The sequence below is a fragment of the Medicago truncatula genome, chromosome 6, assembly GCF_003473485.1.
Source record: "Medicago truncatula cultivar Jemalong A17 chromosome 6, MtrunA17r5.0-ANR, whole genome shotgun sequence".
Taxonomy (NCBI): Eukaryota; Viridiplantae; Streptophyta; class Magnoliopsida; order Fabales; family Fabaceae; genus Medicago; species Medicago truncatula.
In genome coordinates, this window is record NC_053047.1 from 9,436,418 (window position 1) to 9,459,143 (window position 22,726).

Genomic DNA, 22,726 nt, shown 5'->3' on the forward strand with positions numbered 1-22,726 from the left:
CCATCAACAATTATCTCCTATTCTCACTCACTATCTACATTCAAGGACGCCATTTCCTTGGTCTCATCTTCAACGAGTTCACCAACCTTAACTTGCTCAACCTCAAGCAAACAGGCAATTATGACCTTGACCTTAACGATCTTCTCCATCAGATCTTAAACTTCGCATTGAAGAAACTCACATCGCTCAATATCTCCAACCAATGGACCTTTCCTGCTAATGGGTTGCTAGTTTTATCTAAAAAGATTACAACTTTGACCTCTCTCAATTGTTCCAACATGTTTCTTGATAACAACAAACTGTTATTCGTTGTTGGTTGTTTCCCTTTGCTTAAAGAACTCAACCTTAGTCACACCTTGGTCAACTATCACAGTAATGTCTTTAATTAAATTCACCATTTGTTATCCAAGTGTCAATGTTTACAACATTTGGTTCTTAATAGCACTTATTTTATATATGAATGATCAACATGTTGTCAAGTTGTCTTTGTTTCTTGGTAATTTGGTGTCTATAAACCTTAGTCACAGAATTAGCCTTGTTTTCACTTGTTAGAATTAGCCTTTGTTTCTTGTTTTCACTTGTCAATTAAAGTCTCTTTATTTGGGTGACAATTTGTGGTTAACGGATGAAATCATCATAATGTTTGCTTCCATTTTTTCCAATTTGCATATGCTTGATTTAATTATTGAGATTATATATCTAAAGGTATTTGTCAAGTTTTAAGAAGATGTTGTAAGATTAAACATTTGAACTTCGTTGGATGATCAAGAGTGAAGCTACTTGCAATAAACTTTGTAGTTCCCAAGTTGGATTGTGTTGAATTTGTCAAATATAGAGTTTGATGATGAAACACAGTATATTTGCCAAATTCTTTAAGATCAAATACTGTGTTTCTAACCCTAAACATTTTAATGGAGTGATTACATACGAGCTGCTATACACTGATATGTGCCACTATTTATTTTATTTTTGTTTCATGATTTGTGAATGTGAAAATGAGGAATTTATTGGTTTGAAAATATAATAATTTTTTTTTTGAGACTATTGGATTTGGCTTGATTTTGAACTAAAATGTATTAGTTCATGCATGAGTTGATGGTAGACAACGTTAATTGACATAGATCAAAAATATATTTAACCATAATATTTTTTTTAAATGTTGAATGGCACGACACGACAAGAGACGAACATATTTTAGCACCACATCTATGTGTACCTAAGTGTGTTTCGTATGGCTTAAATACTTGCATGTGTTTTTGTATTGGATATCTTAGATGGAGTATACCTAGACATTTTAATGGAGTGGTTACATACGAGCTGCTATACACCGATATGTGTCAGTATTCATTTTATTTTTGTTTCATGATTTGTGAATGTAAAAATGAGGAATTTATTGGTTTGAAAATATAATAATCTTCATTGAGACTATTGGATTTGGCTTGATTTTGATGTTATAATTTAAAAAGAAAGATGTTGAACTAAAATGTATTAGTTCATGCATGAGTTGATGGCAGACAACGTTAATTGACATATTTATAAGGATCAAAATAATTATAATATTTTTTTTAAATGTTGAATGGCACGACACGACAAGAGATGAACATATCTAATCTGTTGTTTTAGCACCTCATCTCTGTGATTTTCTCCAGATTTTTTTTTTTTTTTTAAATAAGTCAAAATGAATTATATTACCACAAGAGACAAAATCTACGATAAGGAATCCTCCAAATATTTAATTATACTTTTTTTCAACTTTTTAATTGATCAATCTTTGAATTGTATGTTTTCAACAACAAAATATGTTGTACCAAATATCACTTGTGTTGGTAATAATTTGATTTCAATGTGCGAACGAAAGAAGACACAACTCTAGGAGATATTTTTTTACCCAAATAACTTATATTATTTCATTCATTATAGTCTTAATATAAGTTTTTTTGACACAACTCTAGGAGATATTATTAACTAAACCATATTATGTGTACTATCAAATTAACTAGCCAAGATCAATAAATTTGCAAATTTTAAAAGTGTAGTGTTCAAAATGGAAAATTAAACTAAATTACTTGATCATAAAATTGCGTTATTAATACAAAATATATCAATTTGTTCCTTAATACGATCCTTGTCAATTTGTCTATTAGACCAAGTTCCAAGTATATACATTACATGGAAGCACAGATCCTAAGGTCACAAAAATCAAAGTGTCATTAAACAATTTGTGACATTATCACAGTGTGTTAAGATTCTTAGGATTCAGTTGGTTAATTAGGATTACTTAATAGTTAGTTATAAGTTAGTTCGTGGAGTTGGAAGTTAATTAAACAATTGGTTAGTCCATTAAGTCCTATAAATAAGGACTATTATGTACTCATTTAGCATCTTTTATTAATCTATTCATTTCTATAATAAGTTTCTATGAGTATCTTCCACACGAGTACTCTTATGCTTGCTCTCTTGCTTACATCTATGATTTTTATCTCTATGACTCTACGATTTTCTACACAGTGGCAAGTTCACAGACCTAAAATCCAACCAGCAAATACCATCTTTTTCATTCCTTATGTAGATCATATATATATTCTACTTCTCCAAGCTGAGAACTAATGTTTCCTCATACTAATGGATTTACAGTGTAAAGGTAACCCCCATATTCGAACCCAAAGCACACCATGATCAAAATCCAAAGTTTCAATCTTGGTTTCCCTATTCCATTGGTGGACCATAAACCAAGTGTTTCTAATAATCCAAGTAAGAAATCTTTAACAATCTTCTTGATATCTTGTTCTTTGTCCGTCACAATTTGATAAGTAAAATTTTCAATTTCTGCACTATAATTTAGTGTAATCATAGCGAAACAAACAAAAACAACAAGAATAAAGGAGATAAGATCACAAAACACACAACTACCGGAATGATAGGAAATCTTGAAAAAAGGCACGAAGGTAAACCGAATCACTCCAAGAAAATATTAAACCAAAAGCAAAATCACCAAGCCCTAGGCAAGAAAAAGAAGAGAGAGCCAAAACAAGAAGGAAACACACTTCAGCAAGGATCAACAAACCAATTTCCAATCATCAATAGGCAAAATAAGGAAACGAAAGGAGAGATCAAAGGAAGATAACTAACAATAAGACTTATAATTCTTTAAAAAAAAAAAACTTAATTGTGCATTTATAGTAAAACTTATTTTATTTTTTATAAATACAATGATGGCTACTTAAAAAAAAAAGGTCGATCAAAATAAAAGATCTTTTTTGTGGTGGCCGAGATTTGAACTCCGGACCTTGCATATATTATGTATTGTCCCTACCAACTGAGTTTAGCTCACGAGGACAACCTAAATATAAGATCTTATAAAATTGGAATAATTTCCTAAATTATTACAAAAATTCAATAAAAAAAAAAAAAAAAAAACTGACATAGTAGTCAGTGAAAACAACTTTGCTTGAAAATATAGGTTCAATTAATTTTGATTTAGTTTATTTCGGTAGTTCAGTTTAACGGTTATTTTGAGCACTCGTACTCTTAGTTAAAGATTGTACACATGGCACTGTATAGAGGGATTAAAATGAAAGATGATAAATTTATAGTGATTAGATTAGATTAATTTTGGTTAAAATAAGTTGATAGCTTAAAAAATACATCATGTTTCACTTTAAGTCCCACTATATTGTTTTACTTTAACTTATTTTCATAGCAATGACCAAATTTACTTAGGGAAATCATTTGAGGGATCATTGTTTGAAGAAATTTTTTATAGGGATTAAAAATGAAAAATGTTTTATTTATATATACCAAAAATTTATTGTACACTTTGATCAACGCATGCAATTTTTTCAACCAAGTAATTATGCTCAAAATGGTTAGTTGCGCACCCACATATGATATAAATTCTACTTTTTCATTAGATTTACTTACGTCTATATCCTATTTATATGCGGGTATTTCAAAAACAAAAAAAAAAAGGATTGTCTGATTTTGGTAAATACATCCAACCAACTCCAATCATTTTACTGATTAACATGTTAGAAGACTTCACAAAACCCTTCTTGCTTAGTTTTCGAATTTTCATAAATGTATTAGCCGATGAATTAGTCGTTGTTGTTCTTGTTTCGTTAGCTCCTTTAGTATTTTCTGTACATGTTATGTTTCTGGGATTGTTATCAAGTGGTATTCAAGCTTCAATTTTTACTACCTTAGTTGCGGCTTATATAGGTAAATTCATGGAAGGGCGTCATTGATTAGTTGTCAAAATAGTGTCTCTCTTTTTTTTAGTTTAGCCTGCGACAAAGTATGTGTGGCTCATGATAATTTACTTAATAAAATAAACATAAATAAAAAAATTGAAAGAAATTTTGAAAATAATTGTAAGGGATTATCTAACGTCCTCGTGAGCTTAACTCAGTTAGTAAGGACAATACATTAATATATGTAAGGTCTGGGGTTCAAACCCCGGCCACCAAAAAAAAAAAAAAAAGGATTATCCAACCCACTCCAAAAAATGTACTAAGTATGTATAAATAAAATAAAAACCATTCTCAGGGAATGGTAGTAAAAAAATAGGAAAAAGATTTTTTAGATATTTCTCTTTCCTATTTTTTCGAAAAATAGTCTTTTTTTACCAATTTATATTTTACTCCATTGAATATTTTTTTTCTTATTATTTTGTTCATTCAATTACTATGCTTAAAATATAGTTTAAATAATTTTGATTATTTTGAGGACGGCATTATTTTAAAATATAGGATTTATTTAAATGTTGTGCATTTATCAAATTGTAAATGTTTTGTAAATGTTTCTTCAAATGCAATTCATTTTAATTTGTTTCATCAGATAAAAAAAAAAATCAGATAAGACATCAATGTCATCTCTCAATCGAAATGAAAATGTTTATAATCTTATTATACAAATTGGGACATTACAACTAGCAAGGACCTAATTTGCTTACGGAAAACATTTGAGGGGTCATTGTTTAAAGAAATTGTTTAAAGGGATTAAAAACAAAAAATTATATATTTATCAACTCGTCCAATTGTCAACCAAGTGATTTAACTTTAGTGGTTAAATAACTCCCTCTAGGACGAATTTTTCGAGACAATCCAGATACAATTTATAGTGGAAACAATTCTTGGACATACTTTATTTAACTCCCGACCAAACTCTCGGTTTATTGATCATTTTTCTCCGAGGAACCGGAGAGTGGACATCAACAACAAAAAAAAAATCATGTAATTTTCACACTTGAAATGTATTAACTTACGATCCTAACATTTTCTAAACCAAAAAAATTATCAAATTGTAATTTTAATCAATAAATAAATGTTTTTTCACCTCTTCAATGCATAATTATCATAGCTAAAAAACATTCATTATCATTTTTATTTTTCTTTAATTTTGGTACTCTTTCCCTTAATAAAAAAAACCCAAAGAAACTTTGACCAGCATCAAAAACTTTATTTGAGATCTTTATTATGTTTAATTGATCAATTTATTAAGCTAAAGGACAAATATGTCACATTGATCTACATTAGAGACGTTTAAATGGTAAAAAAAAACTATTTAATTGATTTTTATTGAGGGGAGACTATTTAATTGATGTTATCAAAGAATTAAATTTTACTTATAAATTGTTTAAACAAAACTTTATATTTCATATATACATTAAGAAAAATATGGCTCACATTTTCAACTATGTTTATGCTTTGCTAGTGTTTCTTTCTCTATTTCTCATGGTAACCAATGGAAGTAAGTAACTTTTGACATTGTTCTCTCATTTTCTTCTTTATGTACTATATTCCTTTAACAAAATTTCTTTATTGTTATTTGACTTGACAGTACATATTGGTTGCGATAAGGACCGGGACTGTCCAAAACAAATGTGTCACCTTAATCAAACTCCAAAGTGCTTGAAAAATATTTGTAAATGTGTTTAACTATAACCATTGTACTTTAATAATTTCCCTCGCACTTTGGTTTATGCTTCTTTAAGCTTTAAATTTCTTTCACAAGATCAATAATGTATTACTATATTTTAATTTACTTATAAAAGTATGAACTATTTGTATGTCATAAAATTCATACATTAATAATTATTCTTGGACTTTGATTTATGTTTATCTTGTCTTTGTGTTGTCTACCAAACTCGCATTTTATCACATTGGGCTATTCTAAGGTTTTTAATGAGGCAGAAGTTGAAAGTCTTTGGTTCTTTTTTCTTGAGTTTTAGTCTTGTCCCCCGAATTTTTTAACTATCATTTTCACAAAAAGTTCAAATCGTCATATAAACGAGACCCTATCTAGAGCCAATATCCTCGTTTGGGCATGCAACAGAGAAACAAAGCTAAACAATTTATTTCCACATTCCCATTGTCTTTATTTATTCCTATCATTACTATAAACAATTTTTTTTCAAATTCATTGAATAATTGATGTTTGTGAACCGTATGATAGTTTAAATACATCGGTTATTGAATTAATCTGAAAGAAAGAAGAATATTTGTGACCCTTATTATTTTCGGTTTTAATTTTTTATGGAAGGATCTAGTGGTATGTTTTTAGTTTTTACTCAATACACAACAAAGATTGGTTAACTTGGATTTTCAGTCAAATCACTAAATATGGTCACAAACTAAACTACCCTTAACATAAATTTATTGGTTCTTATTTACATTAACATTAAAACTTTTCAAAGCCTCTTTCAGCTCTTCCTTAGTTCAGTGTCCTTCATCTTCCTGGCCATGAGGTTGAGAAACTTAGGGAAGTCAATAGTATTATACCCATCAGCATAACAGTTCCAAGATCATGATTCATTCCACCATATGAATAGTTGTTTTTTAAAGTAGCTTGTGACTTAGTTAATTAGCTGAAAATTAGTTATATGAATATGGTTGATTTGAGGGAAGTGTATAGTGGAAGGCCAGCAAGGCTTTAGCCTTAAACCCCATAATTTTTTTCAATTTTTATCAGAAGTGCTATATGGTACGAACGTATTTTGACGAAATTTCACAAACAGTATTGAAATCATTATCTCTCACTCACCTACGCAACTCAGTGAACTCTTGATAGAAATAATACATCACCTGTCAAGGTAAAATCTTGAGTTGCCTTATACCATTTATGGTTTCTTGCCGGTGAATCAAGTCTCAATTGGTGTTCATGCTCACCTATTGTGAACTACAAGGGTCATGGCCTTCGAAAAGGACAAGACACCGAAAATCAATCGTCGTCCAAACTACTACTCCCTTTTGTCTTTGTTATAAGCAAATACTCATATTTTTTTCTGATTCATTGAATAACTGATGTACCTTGACTATATTATAAATCAAATACATCAATTATTCAATAAATCTGAAGAAAAAAATTCTTAATAGCCATCCAAACTCAACGATTGAGAAGCTTGATAAAAGAAAACCGGAGTCATGGTACCTTGGCACAATACACGAGTGGTGGCAATGTAAGTCCATATTTGCCATCTTTGAGACTTACTTAGGTCCACAAGTCCTAAACTACTTAAACCTCAGTCACCATTCAAGAAGATATTATAAAATTAGAAGTAATACAAAGCTGAATGTCAAATATCATTACAATAATAGTCACCACCATTCACCAATATATGAATGGTAAAAACTGAAATGACCTTAACACTAAAACTTGTTCAAGAGATAAAATTACAAGACAAACTAAGAAGACACCATTCAACCACAATCAATAGCAGCAGGACTTACCACTAATTAAACATTTAACCATGAAATAAAATGTAAAAAAGAAAGGGCAATGATTACTACAAAGCACGGTTATACAAGTAAAACATTGTCCCCCTCCCTAATGTCATTTCCTTAATCAACATTTTCTTAAATTTAGGTTTTTGTGGATATGATGTGAAAGAAAGGAGATCATTTAGCCATCATGACCTTAACGAATTCCTCGTAGTTTATTTGACCATCACCATCAACATCAGCCTCACGGATCATCTCATCGACTTCTTCATCGGTGAGCTTCTCGCCAAGGTTGGTCATCACATGGCGAAGCTCAGCAGCAGAAATGAAACCGTTCTGATCCTTGTCAAAAACCCGAAACGCTTCTTTCAGCTCCTCCTCAGAGTCGGTGTCCTTCATCTTCCTTGCCATGAGGTTAAGAAACTCGGGGAAGTCAATAGTACCATTCCCATCAGCATCTACTTCATTGATCATGTCCTGAAGCTCTGCCTCAGTTGGGTTTTGCCCCAATGAACGCATAACAGTTCCAAGCTCCTTGGTTGTGATGCAACCTGCAAGTTCACACCATATATATATTAATCAACAACAAATTTATAGCTTCATCAACTCATTCCCCTATATGGCTTGTTGTTTATTAAGCTTGTGACTTCTTACCTATGAAAATTAGTTATAGATGATTATGGTTGGTTTACATCCTGCTAGTAAAATGATTATGGCTAATTACAATGACACACCCTGCTAGTATATAGCCACATAACTAAAATGGGAAATCATCCTGAATTAAAATGACGCTAACTAAAGACTATTTTTCAAGTATCTGAACCATTCCCCTTGAGGTTATGAGATCAAGCTCTAGTGATTGATATGACACCACATATACACTAGTCACATATAGTCGATGTGTAGTCAAACCTTTATTCATATAATATGGTTAGTTTCATTCAATTTCTCTTCACCACATGCATCTCTCACCCTTCTCATATATAAGCCACGTAACAATGCCAACAGCAAGGGTAACTCATTCAAGTGTTACTCCTCTCTTGCACATGGGTGCTGTTGGCATTGTTATATAGCCAGTGTCAGTGTGTATTCAAATATTTTTCATTCAATAAAATACAGGTCTTCATTTTTGTTTGTGTTTTTTGAAAAGACAGAAATTCAAATAATACAACGCGACAATAATTGAAAGTTGTGACTCTAAATGAACAAAGAAAAACTTCACAATAAAATCAGTAAGTCAAATAGCAGCACTATGCCTATATCATAGTAGAATTTGAATTAATCACTATTGTTTTGTGATTCCCTATTTAATAGAAAGTGTTGTCATATAGCAGCAAATTCACACTATAGTCTGTAGCGTAGTGGAATTCAAACAACCCACTATTGACAATACTGAATAAGCTACATCATGAAAACCCATATCTTTCAAAACCTGTCACATGTCATGTTTCTCAAAACTCATACACGTAAACAAACTCACAAGCCATAGGCAAAATATCTATGATTAATATTCACAAAAAAGTCAATAACACTTTGAAAAAGGGATGCAGATGTGACTGAACATATCAAGTAACCGTTATATCAAGGTGAGAGTTTTATCATAGCCCTTACTTGTCTCACCCTACTAGTTTATAAGCCACAAAAATGTAGCCAACATGTGTTCAACCTTTTTCATTCAATCAAAATTGAAGTCAAAGTATGTTTTTTCAAATGGAAAAAGAAAAAGAAAAAAACCTTCCAAAAAATCTAACAAGATATAGTGATAGAAAGTTTAGACTCTAAACAAAGAAAAAACTCTACAATGAATAAAATCAGTGTTGTCAAATAGAGGCGCTACAGCATGGTGGAATTTGAGCAAATCACTATTGTTCTGTGATTCACTGTTTAGTTCAAAGGGCTGTAAAAAAACATTATACCACAATAGCGTAGTTGAATTTAAAAAACCCGCTATTTGCTGTGATCCGTGATTGACAACACTGAATAAACTACATCATGAAAACCCGTATCTTTCAACACCTGCCATCATGCCATATTTCCCAAAACTCAAAACACACCATAGGAAAAATATCTATGAATCATATCAACAAAAATGTCGATAATACTTTGAAAAAGGGCTGCATGTGTAGCAGAACATATCATTTAACCATTATATCAAGGTGAGAGTTTTATCTTATTCCTTACTTCCTTATAGGAATCATGATCTTTATCCTTGCTTGTAGGTTATTAATTACAAAAAATGCAGCCAAAACAAACAAACAAAAAGTATTCGAACTCATTTAACACTAACAATTCAGACCAAAGGCGTGTCCAGCTACGAAGCACTTACTTACACTTACACGACAATGACACACCAACACTGGTAATAATTTGAGAAAACGAGTTATTTGAATGTAATCACGTGTGTTGAAACATGCCACTGATTAGATGTGTCGGTGCCACAAAGGTGTCCGATGTCTGACATGTGTAAAGTGTCCATATACTAACACGACAGTGACATATAGTTACATTCAATTATTTCTATTTTCTTAAATTATTAAGAGTATTAACATATCACCGTGATTATAAAGTAGTAACTATATATAAAATTGAGATATAGCCTCAGAATAATCATAGCTTCAAATAAATATGCTATAAAAAAGATCGTCCAACTTATGCAGTAAATCAATTCAGATCGAAGACACGTCTAGTGTCCAATATTAACACGGCAACGACACATATAGTTACATGCAAGTTCAATCACTTCTATTTTCTTAAATTATTACCGTTATTTACCTATCACTATCGTAATAAACTATAAAAATAAAATTGAGATATATCCTTAGAACTATCATAACTTAGAACACGAATAAGCAACAAATTTTTCCTAACTCGCAGTTCTCTTTAGCTTTCTACGTTTTATTTCCCTAAATTAAAGACTTTCTGATTTAATTTTTCAATTTTTTGAAAACATGTGTTAATCTAAATCAGCAAAAAATCAACGATAAATTAACATAATAATAATCATATAAGAAATAATAATATACTCTACATGAAATTCAAAACAAATTAACAAAATCAAACCAAAACATAACAAAACTACAAATCCAAATCACATCACAAATCAATCAAAACAAAATAAATTAACAATTAAAAAATTCCTAATCAAAATCGCATCATAAACAAATCCTAACAAAATCACAAAAAAAAAAAAAAAAATCTACAAAAAAAAAAAAAAAACGAGAACGAGATTGTTACCATCGCCATCCTTGTCGAATAAGCTGAAAGCTTCCTTGAACTCAGAGATCTGATCGTCTGTGAGTTGATCTGCCATCGTTGCTTTTCTTCTTCTTCTGTAGAGAGAGAAACTAAATCGGTTATAGTTTTAGAGAGAGAAAATGAAAGAGCGCGTGTTTGAAATGAATCTTCAATGAAACGCTGGCGTTTTATATATATATATATATATATATATCAATAAATGAATGAATGAATGAGGTTACTGTTGAACACGGTCTTCACACTTCTTTTTCTAATTTTGACTTTTTTATTTATGAAAATTTCACCCATAATAAATAACAACTTATTATTATAAAAAAATAAAAATAAAAACTCCATTTTTTCAATTTTTAAATGATTTGAGTCAACTAAGGAAATTAGATTAGATGATAATGGATCTCTTTTCGTTTAACTATTAAATTTGAATTCAACCAAGGATGAAGTATTGTTAAATTTTTTGATAAGGAGTTTTTTTAAACTATTGGAGCTACCTCTTTTGATTGCAATTCAAATGTTAATTTGTCGCGTTATAAAAATTGAATTATTTTGTGTTTCAAACGGCGTTTCATTTTAATATTGCAACAAGATTCGCGTCAACAAGAATGTTTGATTTTCCAACTGCTCTCTTTTCTTAGCTGTTACTCTTTAAGACATATCTTTGATTGTCCGATCACTAAATCTAAAATGTTCTAACTCCTTCAATTTAGTTCAATTTCGTTGATTAAATAAATGGCATTTATCCACCTTAAAATAAACGCTTAAAACTATAAAGTATAAACAATATCTTTTTGGTGGATAAGATATAAACAATATTTTTGTATCTACCAAGTTTCAATTAAGAGGGGTAAAAAAAAATTTACAAAATTCACGAATTTAAATTCGATTTTTGTAGGAATAATTTTTTATCGGGTTTTAGTTAACTTCACTTTACTAAGAGTCGTTCCGCTTAAAATATATTTAACTTGTTTTATTTTTAGGAAAATTATTTAACTTTTTTTAGGAAAAATATTTAAGTTGTTATTATGTTATATTTTTATCATGTTTTTAAATTTAAATATTTTTTTTTAAAAAAATATTGTTGTAAATTTATTTATTTATTTTATTGTCTTTTTACTCAGTATAGTCAGCAAACTAGCCAAGTGGAGACATAAGACGCGTTACGCGGTTTGGACACGGAATATGTGAAGCGTAGGGCCCCACTTTAAAGTGTGTTATGTCGTTTTCATTCATCCTTGTTTGCACCCCCTTTGAACTTTGAAGTTCAACTGAAAATTCTAATAAGGGATTTTCATGACATTGATTAACTTTTTTTTATTAAAGATATTTTTAGGATAGAATCGATGACATAAAGTGTATAGGACGGTCCATGGGTCACCATCAAAGATAATTGGAGGTTTTATTAGTTAGGTAACTTAGCTTAGGTGAATATTAATAAAGGTTTATTTGCTTGAACAATGATAGTTTAAGATGCAAAAACTCATGGATAAATGAAAATGGATTCAAGAAGAGGTTCTCATCAACAAGATGCATTGCGGATTCAAGAATAAGTTTTCATCAACAATAAATTGCATCATGCAACTTATTCTCCACTCTCCTATCTTGCAATTCAAAAACAAATGATTTCATCGCATTTGTTCCATATTTTGTCTGTCTTTCTTGCTTTGAGGTCGTTTGGTCAACCAATGTGTCCTCGCTGAAGTGCATCTATTATGGAGTAGATATCCTCTATATATTTTAAAAGAAATTATTGGAAAAAACACAAATTCCACGTCGGATAGATAAGACTTATGATGAGAGTTTATAAAGAGGGGCAATCATCACCTTACAAGCCAGGTTTGTAAGGATGAATTAGACCTCAAATTTCAACATGGTATCAGAGCTTGTCGAATTCAAGAGCCACCTACCTATTAACGCACCAAATCCAAAGAGTGATGGGCATGAGAGGTATAGTTTTGTTAGTGCAGCATGTGTAGGTTTTACTTTTCAACAAGTCCAAAATTCCTCACACATTAATTTGGCAGATTGTGCTACTTCTAGAATTTCCTCATGTAAACGTTTACGTGATCTATCCTTATCATCATTTTTTCCATATAAGTTACTTTGCTTTGAGTCTCAATATAAAGAAAGTCCTTAAGCTCATTTTCAAAGTTCTAGAATATGAAAAATCAAGATTAAATTAATACTATTCAAAGGGTATTTTTGGTACATGTGTTTATAAAATGAACACATTAACCACTATCAAATTTTCATAATAAAACTGAAATTTGCATGTTTGTTGTAGCCATATCATTACAAGCATTTATTTAAAAAATAAAATTTTAATTATGGATACTTTTTTCTTGTTTGAGTACGCTTTTTTTTGACTAAATTGTTTGAATACTTTTGAAATATTATTTTAAATGCCTTACTTTTTAGTACATTTGTCTCATTTTAGGGGTTGTACGCAGTTCTTAAAAATATAATTAATTGTTGATATGTATGATAGATGTAGCAAGTAATTTTGTATAAAAAATGTAGCAAGTGGTTAATAATTAATGAAATTCAATAAAACCTCATATTATATGAGTCGTTATATTTTGGGCTCTATTTAGAATTTTTATTTTCAACTACTTTTTTGAATTTTGATATTTTGATCGAATAGATTTCCATAAAAAAAGAGTAGACGGTGGAATAAAAAAAATAAATAGAAGATGAATGTTAACTATAATTGAATCAATCCACTAAAAACTAACTGAAATAAAAAACAGTTACTTAATTGAATCAATTAAATAAACTAACTATAGTATAGTCTAGTTCCTAGTTAACTAACTTGACCACTTCTATATCTCATTTGAAAATGTTTCTCATCGGGGAAATAACTCGAAGATCAATGTTGAAGTCTGTTTATTGCATATGATATGATAGAGATCTGATCATCGCCATGATATGTTAGGGTCCGTTTTTATTTATATTCAACTTCACTCTTTCCAATTTTATTGCTTTCTTTTTTGTTAATTTATATTTTATTGGTTTAAATATCTTTCTTGAACTCTCTTCTTCATACCAATGAAAGTTGAAAGATGCATCCATAAGATTGTAGACTAGATTCATCAACGAGTTATAATATAATTACTTGTGATTGAAAGTATAAAAATGAGTTTGTTTGTTTTTTTTTGCAATTTTTACTTTTCTCAATACTTCACTTCACAAATACTTTTCTTCAAGCCGTTGTATTGTACACTAATCTTAAAAAAATTAACAGGTAGTTTTATCGATGAAAAGATGCTGAAAATCTGGAAGGAATAACAACAAATGTATTAGTTATCTTGCAAAAAATTTAAACCTGGACACCACTTGTTACAGGACCAACAATTGTTAGAACTTGTAAAATTTATATGTGTGTGTCTATATATATATATAATAATAATAATAATAATAATAAAAAGAAGGTATGGTATGTTATGAAGCACAGTCACTCCAGAAATTAACCGTGTCTCCGTGTTGGATATGTGTCGCATCTGACACCGACACGACATCGACACATATAATTATACTGAATTATGTTATTTTCTCAAATTTTTAGCTGTGTCGGCGTGTTTCTGTCGTGTTCGAATCCATATCCATGCTTCATAGTATGGTAACAAGTTGCAATAATGAAAGGGATAGAGCATCTTTTCTTAGCGCTTTTGGTTATGTAATAATAATAAGGTAAAATGATAAAGTAATAATATAAAAGCAGAGGAAAATATAATTCATTGTGTGTAGAGTCTTTACAACCTGATGTCACTTGAAGCCAATTTTCCACCATTTGTTCCAACAAATGAAACTTTTAGATCAATTCGAACATAAAAAACCACTTTGTATTTTTTTCCCCTTCTCAATATTCTGTATATGTAAAGAAAGAAAAAAAAAAAAAAAGCGTAAAAAAAAAAAAATTAGAAAAGCCTCTTGATTAAATAAGCCAAAAAACTAGACCATTCAAAATTTAACTTTTACATTTTTCAAGTAGCTAATAAATGATCTCGCCATGCCCCATAATCCAGGATTAGAGATGCCAACACCATCAGGAAGGCATGAACTCGAGCGGTCATAGTGTACCTCCATTCTTGTTACGCTCCAAGATAGACGTTTGATCAATTGATATTAGAAACGCTGATTTGTCTTGAGTTTACATCCATGGACACTAATTGGAGATAAATCAGTCATTCCAATATCAATTGATCAAACGTCTATCTTCGAGCATAGATGCAAATTGGAAGGAACTTTGAAGGTTTACCTGAGATGACATTGTTTGATGTGAGTGCTGATTTCAGAGTTTCAGAGTTAGAGATGTATATGCTTAGATGCAAGTTCTGATGCCTTTAAATGGACTCTCAATGACTTTTGAGTGTGAATGATTCTATCAATTAATAATGGAATATTTGATCTAAGTTTATATGCTAGAAATGGTAAATACGTGAACCATTTGTTCAACTCCTTCAAGGGAAGCTTTGGATTCTTTAATTTTTTTTTTACCATAAAAACAGAATGTCATCTAACCAAGTTGTTTGAACTCCAGTGGCAAGGAGTTCCTTCCAAGGATGTATCCGGGGAATATCGGGTTCGATTCCCAGGGGGAACAACACTTGGCTAGTGCGCATGCCTCTACGCATGAGCCGGATTAATCACCCACCTTTGATGGGTCGGAAACCGGTGCGAAAGCCAAAAAAAAATATCATCTTCATACTTCTTCATTAGTCCTAAAATTGAAGTTATTTAATATTTGGAAAGAAAATCTCTTTGAAAAGTCAATTGTAGGATAAAATAATAAAGCTCAATATATTAACTTCTTGATATGGTTCTTTAAACAATGAACAATTTCTAACCTTTAATCCCCTAGTTCCAAAGTATTGATGTTCATCATTTTGAAATTACACTCTAATATAAATTTCGGAATTGCAATCATCTCATCAAAGTATTTATTTGGATTTTATAATCATATGCAATTTGAGCTGAGGTCAGAGATCATTTATTTCTAAATTGCGGTTCATATGTGGCATGTGACGCGGGATGACTTTGTTTCTCAACAGCTTTTCATGGCTCTTTTTTTTATCACTTGCATACGACTAGTACTAGTCACACCTCAAAAAAAACAAGTTACACCCCAGAATGACTAATATACCCCTAAGTTGAACATAAGTAAACTTAATTTACATTAATCTAAATTGAATAAGTAAACTGAATTTACATTAACTCAACATAAGTAAACTTAATTTACATTAACCTAGATTGATTAAACTAAATTTACATTAACCTAGATTGAACATAAGTAAACTAAATTTACATTAACCTAAATTGAACATAAATAAACTTAATTTACATTGACATAAGTAAACTAAATTTACATTAACCTAAATTGAACAACTGAATTTACATTAACCTAAATTGAACATAAGTAAACTTAATTTACATTAACCTCGATTGAGTAAACTGAGTTTACACTAACCTCTTATATACATGTAAACTGAATTTACACTAACCTAGATTGAAGGTAAAGTAAACTAAATTTACATTAACCTAGATTGAACATAATAAGTAAACTTAATTTACATTGACATAAGTAAACTAAATTTACATTAACCTAAATTGAACATAAGTAAACTTAATTTACACTAACCTAAATTGAACATATCTCATACCAAAATAAACAATAAACAAATAGAAACTCATTGAAAATGAAATTCATGAAATTCACTAACCTTTATGAATATAATACAGATCAATAACAAAGATGTTGATTCAGATATTGGTTGCACATCTATGGTGATTTGTGGATGAAAGGGGGTAAGGGTTCAGAACGATCATAAAAGATGGGTTTTTAAAAATTTACATGAAGAGGACAATTTTGGTATTATAGTAAAATTTTAAATAAATTTGGGTGTAACTAATTTTTTTTGGGGTGTAACTAGCACCAATCCTTGCATACGAGTTGCGAATTAAACCAAAATCCAACAAAATAATCGAGAGCTTGATAAGATATTGACTCATCAAAAATCTTCCCTTTAAAGTTATGCAATGAACGAAAACGACGAAAAAGACAAAATCGTAACCTAATTAAATTTTTTTAAAAAAAAGTATGGTGCAAGAAAAATAAGATAATTTATTTTGTTTAATTACTTTTTAAATAATATTTAAATGTCTTACGTTTTATACATATTTGAAAATAGTTAACATATTTGTTATGAATAAAATATGGGTAAAGCTAACCAGTGCCCTGCCCCCGGGCACTGGTTAAGGAGCAATACATTAATCGATCCCACTTATTTTACCTCAATTAAAGCGATATAATTGTATTTTCAAGTCCTTTTAGAGAAAGTCAAGTTATTATCTTTTCTGTGGCTTAAAGCTAAACAAGCTTCTTTTCATTTTTGTTATCATGATTGGTGGAGATACCCGCTGCCTTATATGAGTGTCTGCTGATTTATTTGTTATGTTTGTTGGATCTCTTGTAGGACTTTAATTATGTAAACTTGTCAGTGGTGTTCTTTGCACTCCTTGTGCACGAAGCTACACTATTGTTATATCTATATATTCCATTTTGATTTTTCAAAAAAAAAAAAAAAAACGATAGATATGTCAACTAATTAAAATAAAAATAAAAAAAGCTGTATTTAATACTCTTTACAATACACAATTAACTCGGCCATTTAATCTTCCTTCTCAATTTCTTAATGTAATATCTCTGCCATCACTTTTCTGCAAGTTGGCTTAAGTTTCTATAACACTTTTCTACATGTATCGCTCTTCTTTCATTTTTGTACGCTCTTTTTTTTATATTTTTTTTTTACTTTATTTTAATTGTATATTTACTAGCTTTTCCATGAATTGGTTTGAAAGAAAAAAATGATAAAAAAGAAAATTCACGGAAAAAATAAATTGCCTTGAGTAAAATTAGAATTGTTTTTGTGAAGAAATGAAGGATACAGGGATATAAGCAAAATAGTAATGGAAAGGACGAACGTGTGATGTGTAGATGTATAAAGGAAAGGAAATTTGACAAGAGTATTAAATACAACTTTTTCTTATTTTAATTAGTGATTTATTTCTCATTTATTGAGGTAAAATAAGCAGGAACGATTAATTTATTGCTCCTTAACCAGTGCTCTGGGGACACCGGTTAACAGCACCTTTTTTTAAAGAGTTTTTCTAACCTGTGCAAGATTGCAGGATAAGGAGTAATTAATGTTCCATTTTTATAGGTTTCTCCATATCTTATTAATGACTAGATGTTTTTGATTATTTTTTTCCTTCTCTCCTCTATTAATATTTTCCACTTTCTATACTTCTTCCTTTTTTTTTTTTTCACGTCCTCTGTTAACATTTTCTACTTTTTATTCTTGTTTTTTTTTTCTTTTACGTTTTAGAGTCTTTTTCTTTGAAACACAATTTTTTTTCACATCAAACTCACTCCCATAATACATGCTACTTGCAAAAACATCAATATTTCAATGTAAATATTGGTGAAGAGCCAGCTTATGCTACGGTGTTCCAATGATTACTTTTAAAATGACGGTGTTCAAAACTACGTTGTTCCAATTAATAGCAATATAACCAAATTCACATTAGAAAATTTGAAAGCTTCTTCCTCACTTAGAAAACACCGCCCTATAAAAGGTTCAAAATCGTTTTCAATAGTAATTGCTTCTTGTTCATTGCTACTCAACTCAACTACTTCACTTTCTGAATTACCACATGGTTCATTGTTTGGAAGATTGTTCAAATCAACCAAATTTGTGATTCTCAACCTACATAAATAAATTGAAAGCAGGAAGGTTTAAAATATGGAGTAGAGTTGCAAAGCAATTGAAAGAACAACTAATAACAAATGTATTAACATGAAAGAACAACTGATAACAAATGTATTAACATGAAAAACAAGTAAGAATTTAGTTATGGGTTGTTCTTTTCACTTGCCATAATAATTGTTCCTAGTCCAAAACAACATAAAAGGGAACATGCAGGTAAAAGAAAGTACAACAATGGAAAAAGAACAAAAAACATCAATTGAAAACAAAAGGTGAAATAACACATGAAGAACTAAACGTGAAACAACAATTGAAGAACAAATGAATAACAATTGAAATAAAGAACAAGAACAATGAAGGAAAAAAAACGTGAAATAAAAAAAATGATTAAGGAATTAACTCACTCAGGTACAACAACAATATGAGTATAAATGGGTTGTTCTTTTTCACTTGTCATATCCTTGCATAAAGTCCTTCAAAGCTGAAGAAGAAAGTGACGTGAGAGCATAATAAGTTTTAGCTTTGGTGTGGTTTAGTGGCAGTGGAGAGAAGAAACAAGAATAAAACCTGAAAAGGTGAGGAGGAAGAAGAATAAAACGTGAAAAATAATTTTCAAGACTATTAGGCCTAGTTAAATAAAAAAGATACGCTTAAATATGGAAATGGTCTCCGCAAATATCTTACGTTTTGGTTTTAGTCCCTATAAAAATATTTTTTTGGTTTTAGTCCCTGCAAAAATAGAATATTTGGTTTTGGTCCTTGGTATTTTGTTTTAATCCTTGTAAAATCATTTCATATTGAAATTGGTCCCTATAATATTCATTTTAGTCCTCGTTTTGAGAGACTAAAATCAAATATTCTACATATTACAAGGACCAAATCCAATATGAATCAATTTTACAAGGACTAAAACAAAATATACAAAGGACCAAAACCAAATTTTTTATATTTGCAGGGACTAAAACCAAAAAAATATTTTTACAGGGACTAAAACCAAAATGTCAGATATTTACCGGGACTATTTTCATATTTAAGCCAAAAAGATAATAAAAATTAGCTAATAAATAGACAGATGAAAGAAATAATGGAGAATGAGAAAATGAAGGATTGAATTAAATTGAATTAGAATAATTAATTTTCCCATACATAAATCTGCAGGTGATTATGTTCCTGTTGACATGCTTGCTTGGCTCTATTCAAACACTTTGAGATACTGTGGTATTAAGGAGCTGTCAAAGTGTGCGATGAGGACTTGTTAACTTGCTTGCTTGCTGCTGTTCAAATACTCATTATCACTCTAAGTAAAAATAAATGAAAACAATTGTGTACAACTTGTTCTAATGAATCTCTTGTTTATATAAACAAAGTGCTGGCCTGAGTTCTTTCTCATTCAATCACTTTATTATTCAACTCTAAGTTGTTATTGGTTTGGAGAAAGTTTAATATTTTTAGCTTGCAACTGATGTTTGTCACAGTCAATGTAGAAAATATGGTAGACTCTTAGGCGAGATTTGGTTAGGTGGGGGGAGGAAACTTGTAGAAAAAAAGAGAAATGAGAAAACTATCATGACAGAGATGAGTGAATGAGATGGCAAGGCAAGGCAATGCTCTTTAAATATGTGCTTCTCACCTAGTGTGCAATAATGGTTGAGTTTTTTTTTATAATATGTGGTGCTAAATATATTTTGAATCATTATAAAATGTAAAATCTTCATTCGTAGTATGTGTTAAAACTTAAAAAGTTCTTCGACTTTAGTACGACATTATTTTTCGTTAGCAATTTTATATCAATACAAGTGTCAAACACCACACATGTCGGACATTGCATGTGATTATAAACAAAAGAAGATTCTAGAAATAAACATAAAATTGCTTATGAGGCACCTTATTTGGCTCTAAAGAAATCAAATTTTGAGATGATTTTTTACAAAGACGTCTATAAAATTACATAGAAAGGATATGCATAGTTTTATAATATTCTAAAGAAGCATCTATTTATTTTTATTAATTATGAATTTTTGTTTCTCGGAATTATGAATTTTTTCCCCATAATTTTTGTTCCCCATGGTTTGAGGGGGTTGATTTGTGCTTGTGTAATTGCTCAATAAGGTGTGTGCACGTGCATGCGTGCGTACACATGTACATAAGTAACTTCATTCAAACACACATATGGTTGTAGTCTACATTGAAATGTTGATTATATTTTTCATTTTTGTTCGAATTCATTTTATATCTCAAACAGAGTGGCCATTGAGATTTCATTATCATCATTTACAATAATTATAAAAATTACAAATTTAATTAGATTTAATTATCATCATTTACAATAATTATAAAAAAAGCAGAGGAAAATATAATTCATTGTGTGTAGAGAGTCTTTACAACCTGATGTCACTTGAAGCCAATTTTCCACCATTTGTTCCAACAAATGAAACTTTTAGATCAATTCGAACATAAAAAACCACTTTGTATTTTTTTTTCCCCTTCTCAATATTCTGTATATTTAAAGATAGAAAAAAAAAAAAAAAAAAATTAGAAAAGCCTCTTGATTAAATAAGCCAAAAAACTAGATCATTCAAAATTTAACTTTTACATTTTTCAAGTAGCTAATAAATGATCTCGCTATGCCCCATAATCCCAGATTAGAGATGCCAACACCATCAGGAAGGCATGAATTCGAGCGGTCACAGTGTACCTCCATCCTCAACACATTCTTGAGTGTGAATGATTCTATCAATTAAGAATAGAATATTTGATCTAAGTTTATATGCTATAAATGGTAAATACGTGAACCATTTGTTCAACTCCTTAAAGGGAAGCTTTGGATCCTTTAATTTTTTCCATAAAAACAGGATGTCATCTAACCAAGTTGTTTGGGCTCCAGTGACAAGGAGCTCCTTCCAAAGACATATCCGGGGAATACTTGGTTCGATTCCCAGGAGGAACAACACTTGACCAGTGCGCAAGCATCTACGCATGAGCCGAATTAGTCGTCCACCTTTGATGGGTCGGAAACCGGTGCGAAAGAAAAAAATAAATAATGTCATCTTCATACTTCTTCATTAGTCCTAAAATTGGAGTTATTTAATAGGCTTAATTACTCTTTTGGTCCCTTAACTTATTTTTTGGTTTCGTTTTGGTCCCTTAACTATTAAAAGTTTCGTTTTGGTCACTTAACTTACTTTTTGGTTTCGTTTTGGTCCCTTAACTGTTAAAAGTTTCGTTTTGGTCCTTTAACTTACTTTTTGGTTTCGTTTTGGTCCCTTAACTCTTCCTCCGTCAACCACTTTGGTCGTTTATGTTAGGATGAATGTATTAGAGTTAAGGGACCAAAATGAAATCAAAAAATAAGTTAAGGGACCAAAACGAAACCAAAAAATAAGTTAAGGGACCAAAACGAAACTTTTAATAGTTAAGGGACCAAAAGAAAACCCAAAAATAAGTTATTGGACCGAAACGAAACTTTTAATAGTTAAGGAACCAAAACGAAACCAAAAAATAAGTTAAAGGATCAAAAGAGAAATTAAGCCTATTTAATATTTGGAAAGAAAATCTATTTGAAAAGTCAATTGTAGGATAAAATAATAAAGCTCAATATTTTAATTGTATATGTTACTAGCTTTTCCATGAATTGGTTTGAAAGAAAAAAAAGATAAAAAAGAAAATTTACGGAAAAAATAAATTGCCTTGAGTAAAATTAGAATTATTTTTGTGAAGAAATGAAGGATACAGGGATATAAGCAAAATAGTAATGGAAAGGACGAACGTGTGATGTGTAGATGTATAAAGGAAAGGAAATTTGACAAGAGTATTAAATACAACTTTTTCTATCCAGAAGTCCTAGCTCAACTGGCAAAATGCCGAAATTGTTAGGTCGGATGTCATGACCGGGGTTCGAACCCCGGTACCTCCACTTGTGTGTGTGAGTTTATAATGGCTTTGCCATTTCGTCTATCTAAAAAAAAAAAAATACAACTTTTTCTTATTTTAATT

At 30.3% G+C, this 22,726-nt stretch overlaps 1 protein-coding gene across 1 annotated transcript; it reads right to left on the reverse strand.

Moving 5' to 3' along the window:
* Nucleotides 1-7,523: 7,523 nt before the first annotated feature.
* Nucleotides 7,524-11,135, reverse strand: LOC11414942 (calmodulin-7). Its single transcript, XM_003618827.4, has 2 exons — nucleotides 10,953-11,135; nucleotides 7,524-8,269 (listed from the first exon to the last, which is right to left on the reverse strand). Exons 1-2 carry the CDS (start codon nucleotides 11,026-11,028, stop codon nucleotides 7,896-7,898), a joined length of 450 nt encoding a protein of 149 aa, XP_003618875.2. The 5' UTR covers nucleotides 11,029-11,135; the 3' UTR covers nucleotides 7,524-7,895.
* Nucleotides 11,136-22,726: the final 11,591 nt, after the last annotated feature.

What these genes read in the sequence shown, in the direction of transcription:
- LOC11414942 (XM_003618827.4), bottom strand. Translation starts at nt 11,028, where the DNA reads ATGGCAGATCAACTCACAGACGATCAGATCTCTGAGTTCAAGGAAGCT. An exon ending in ATTCGACAAGGATGGCGATG is followed by an intron (nt 8,270 to 10,952) that starts GTAACAATCTCG and finishes GTGAACTTGCAG; the next exon opens with GTTGCATCACAACCAAGGAG.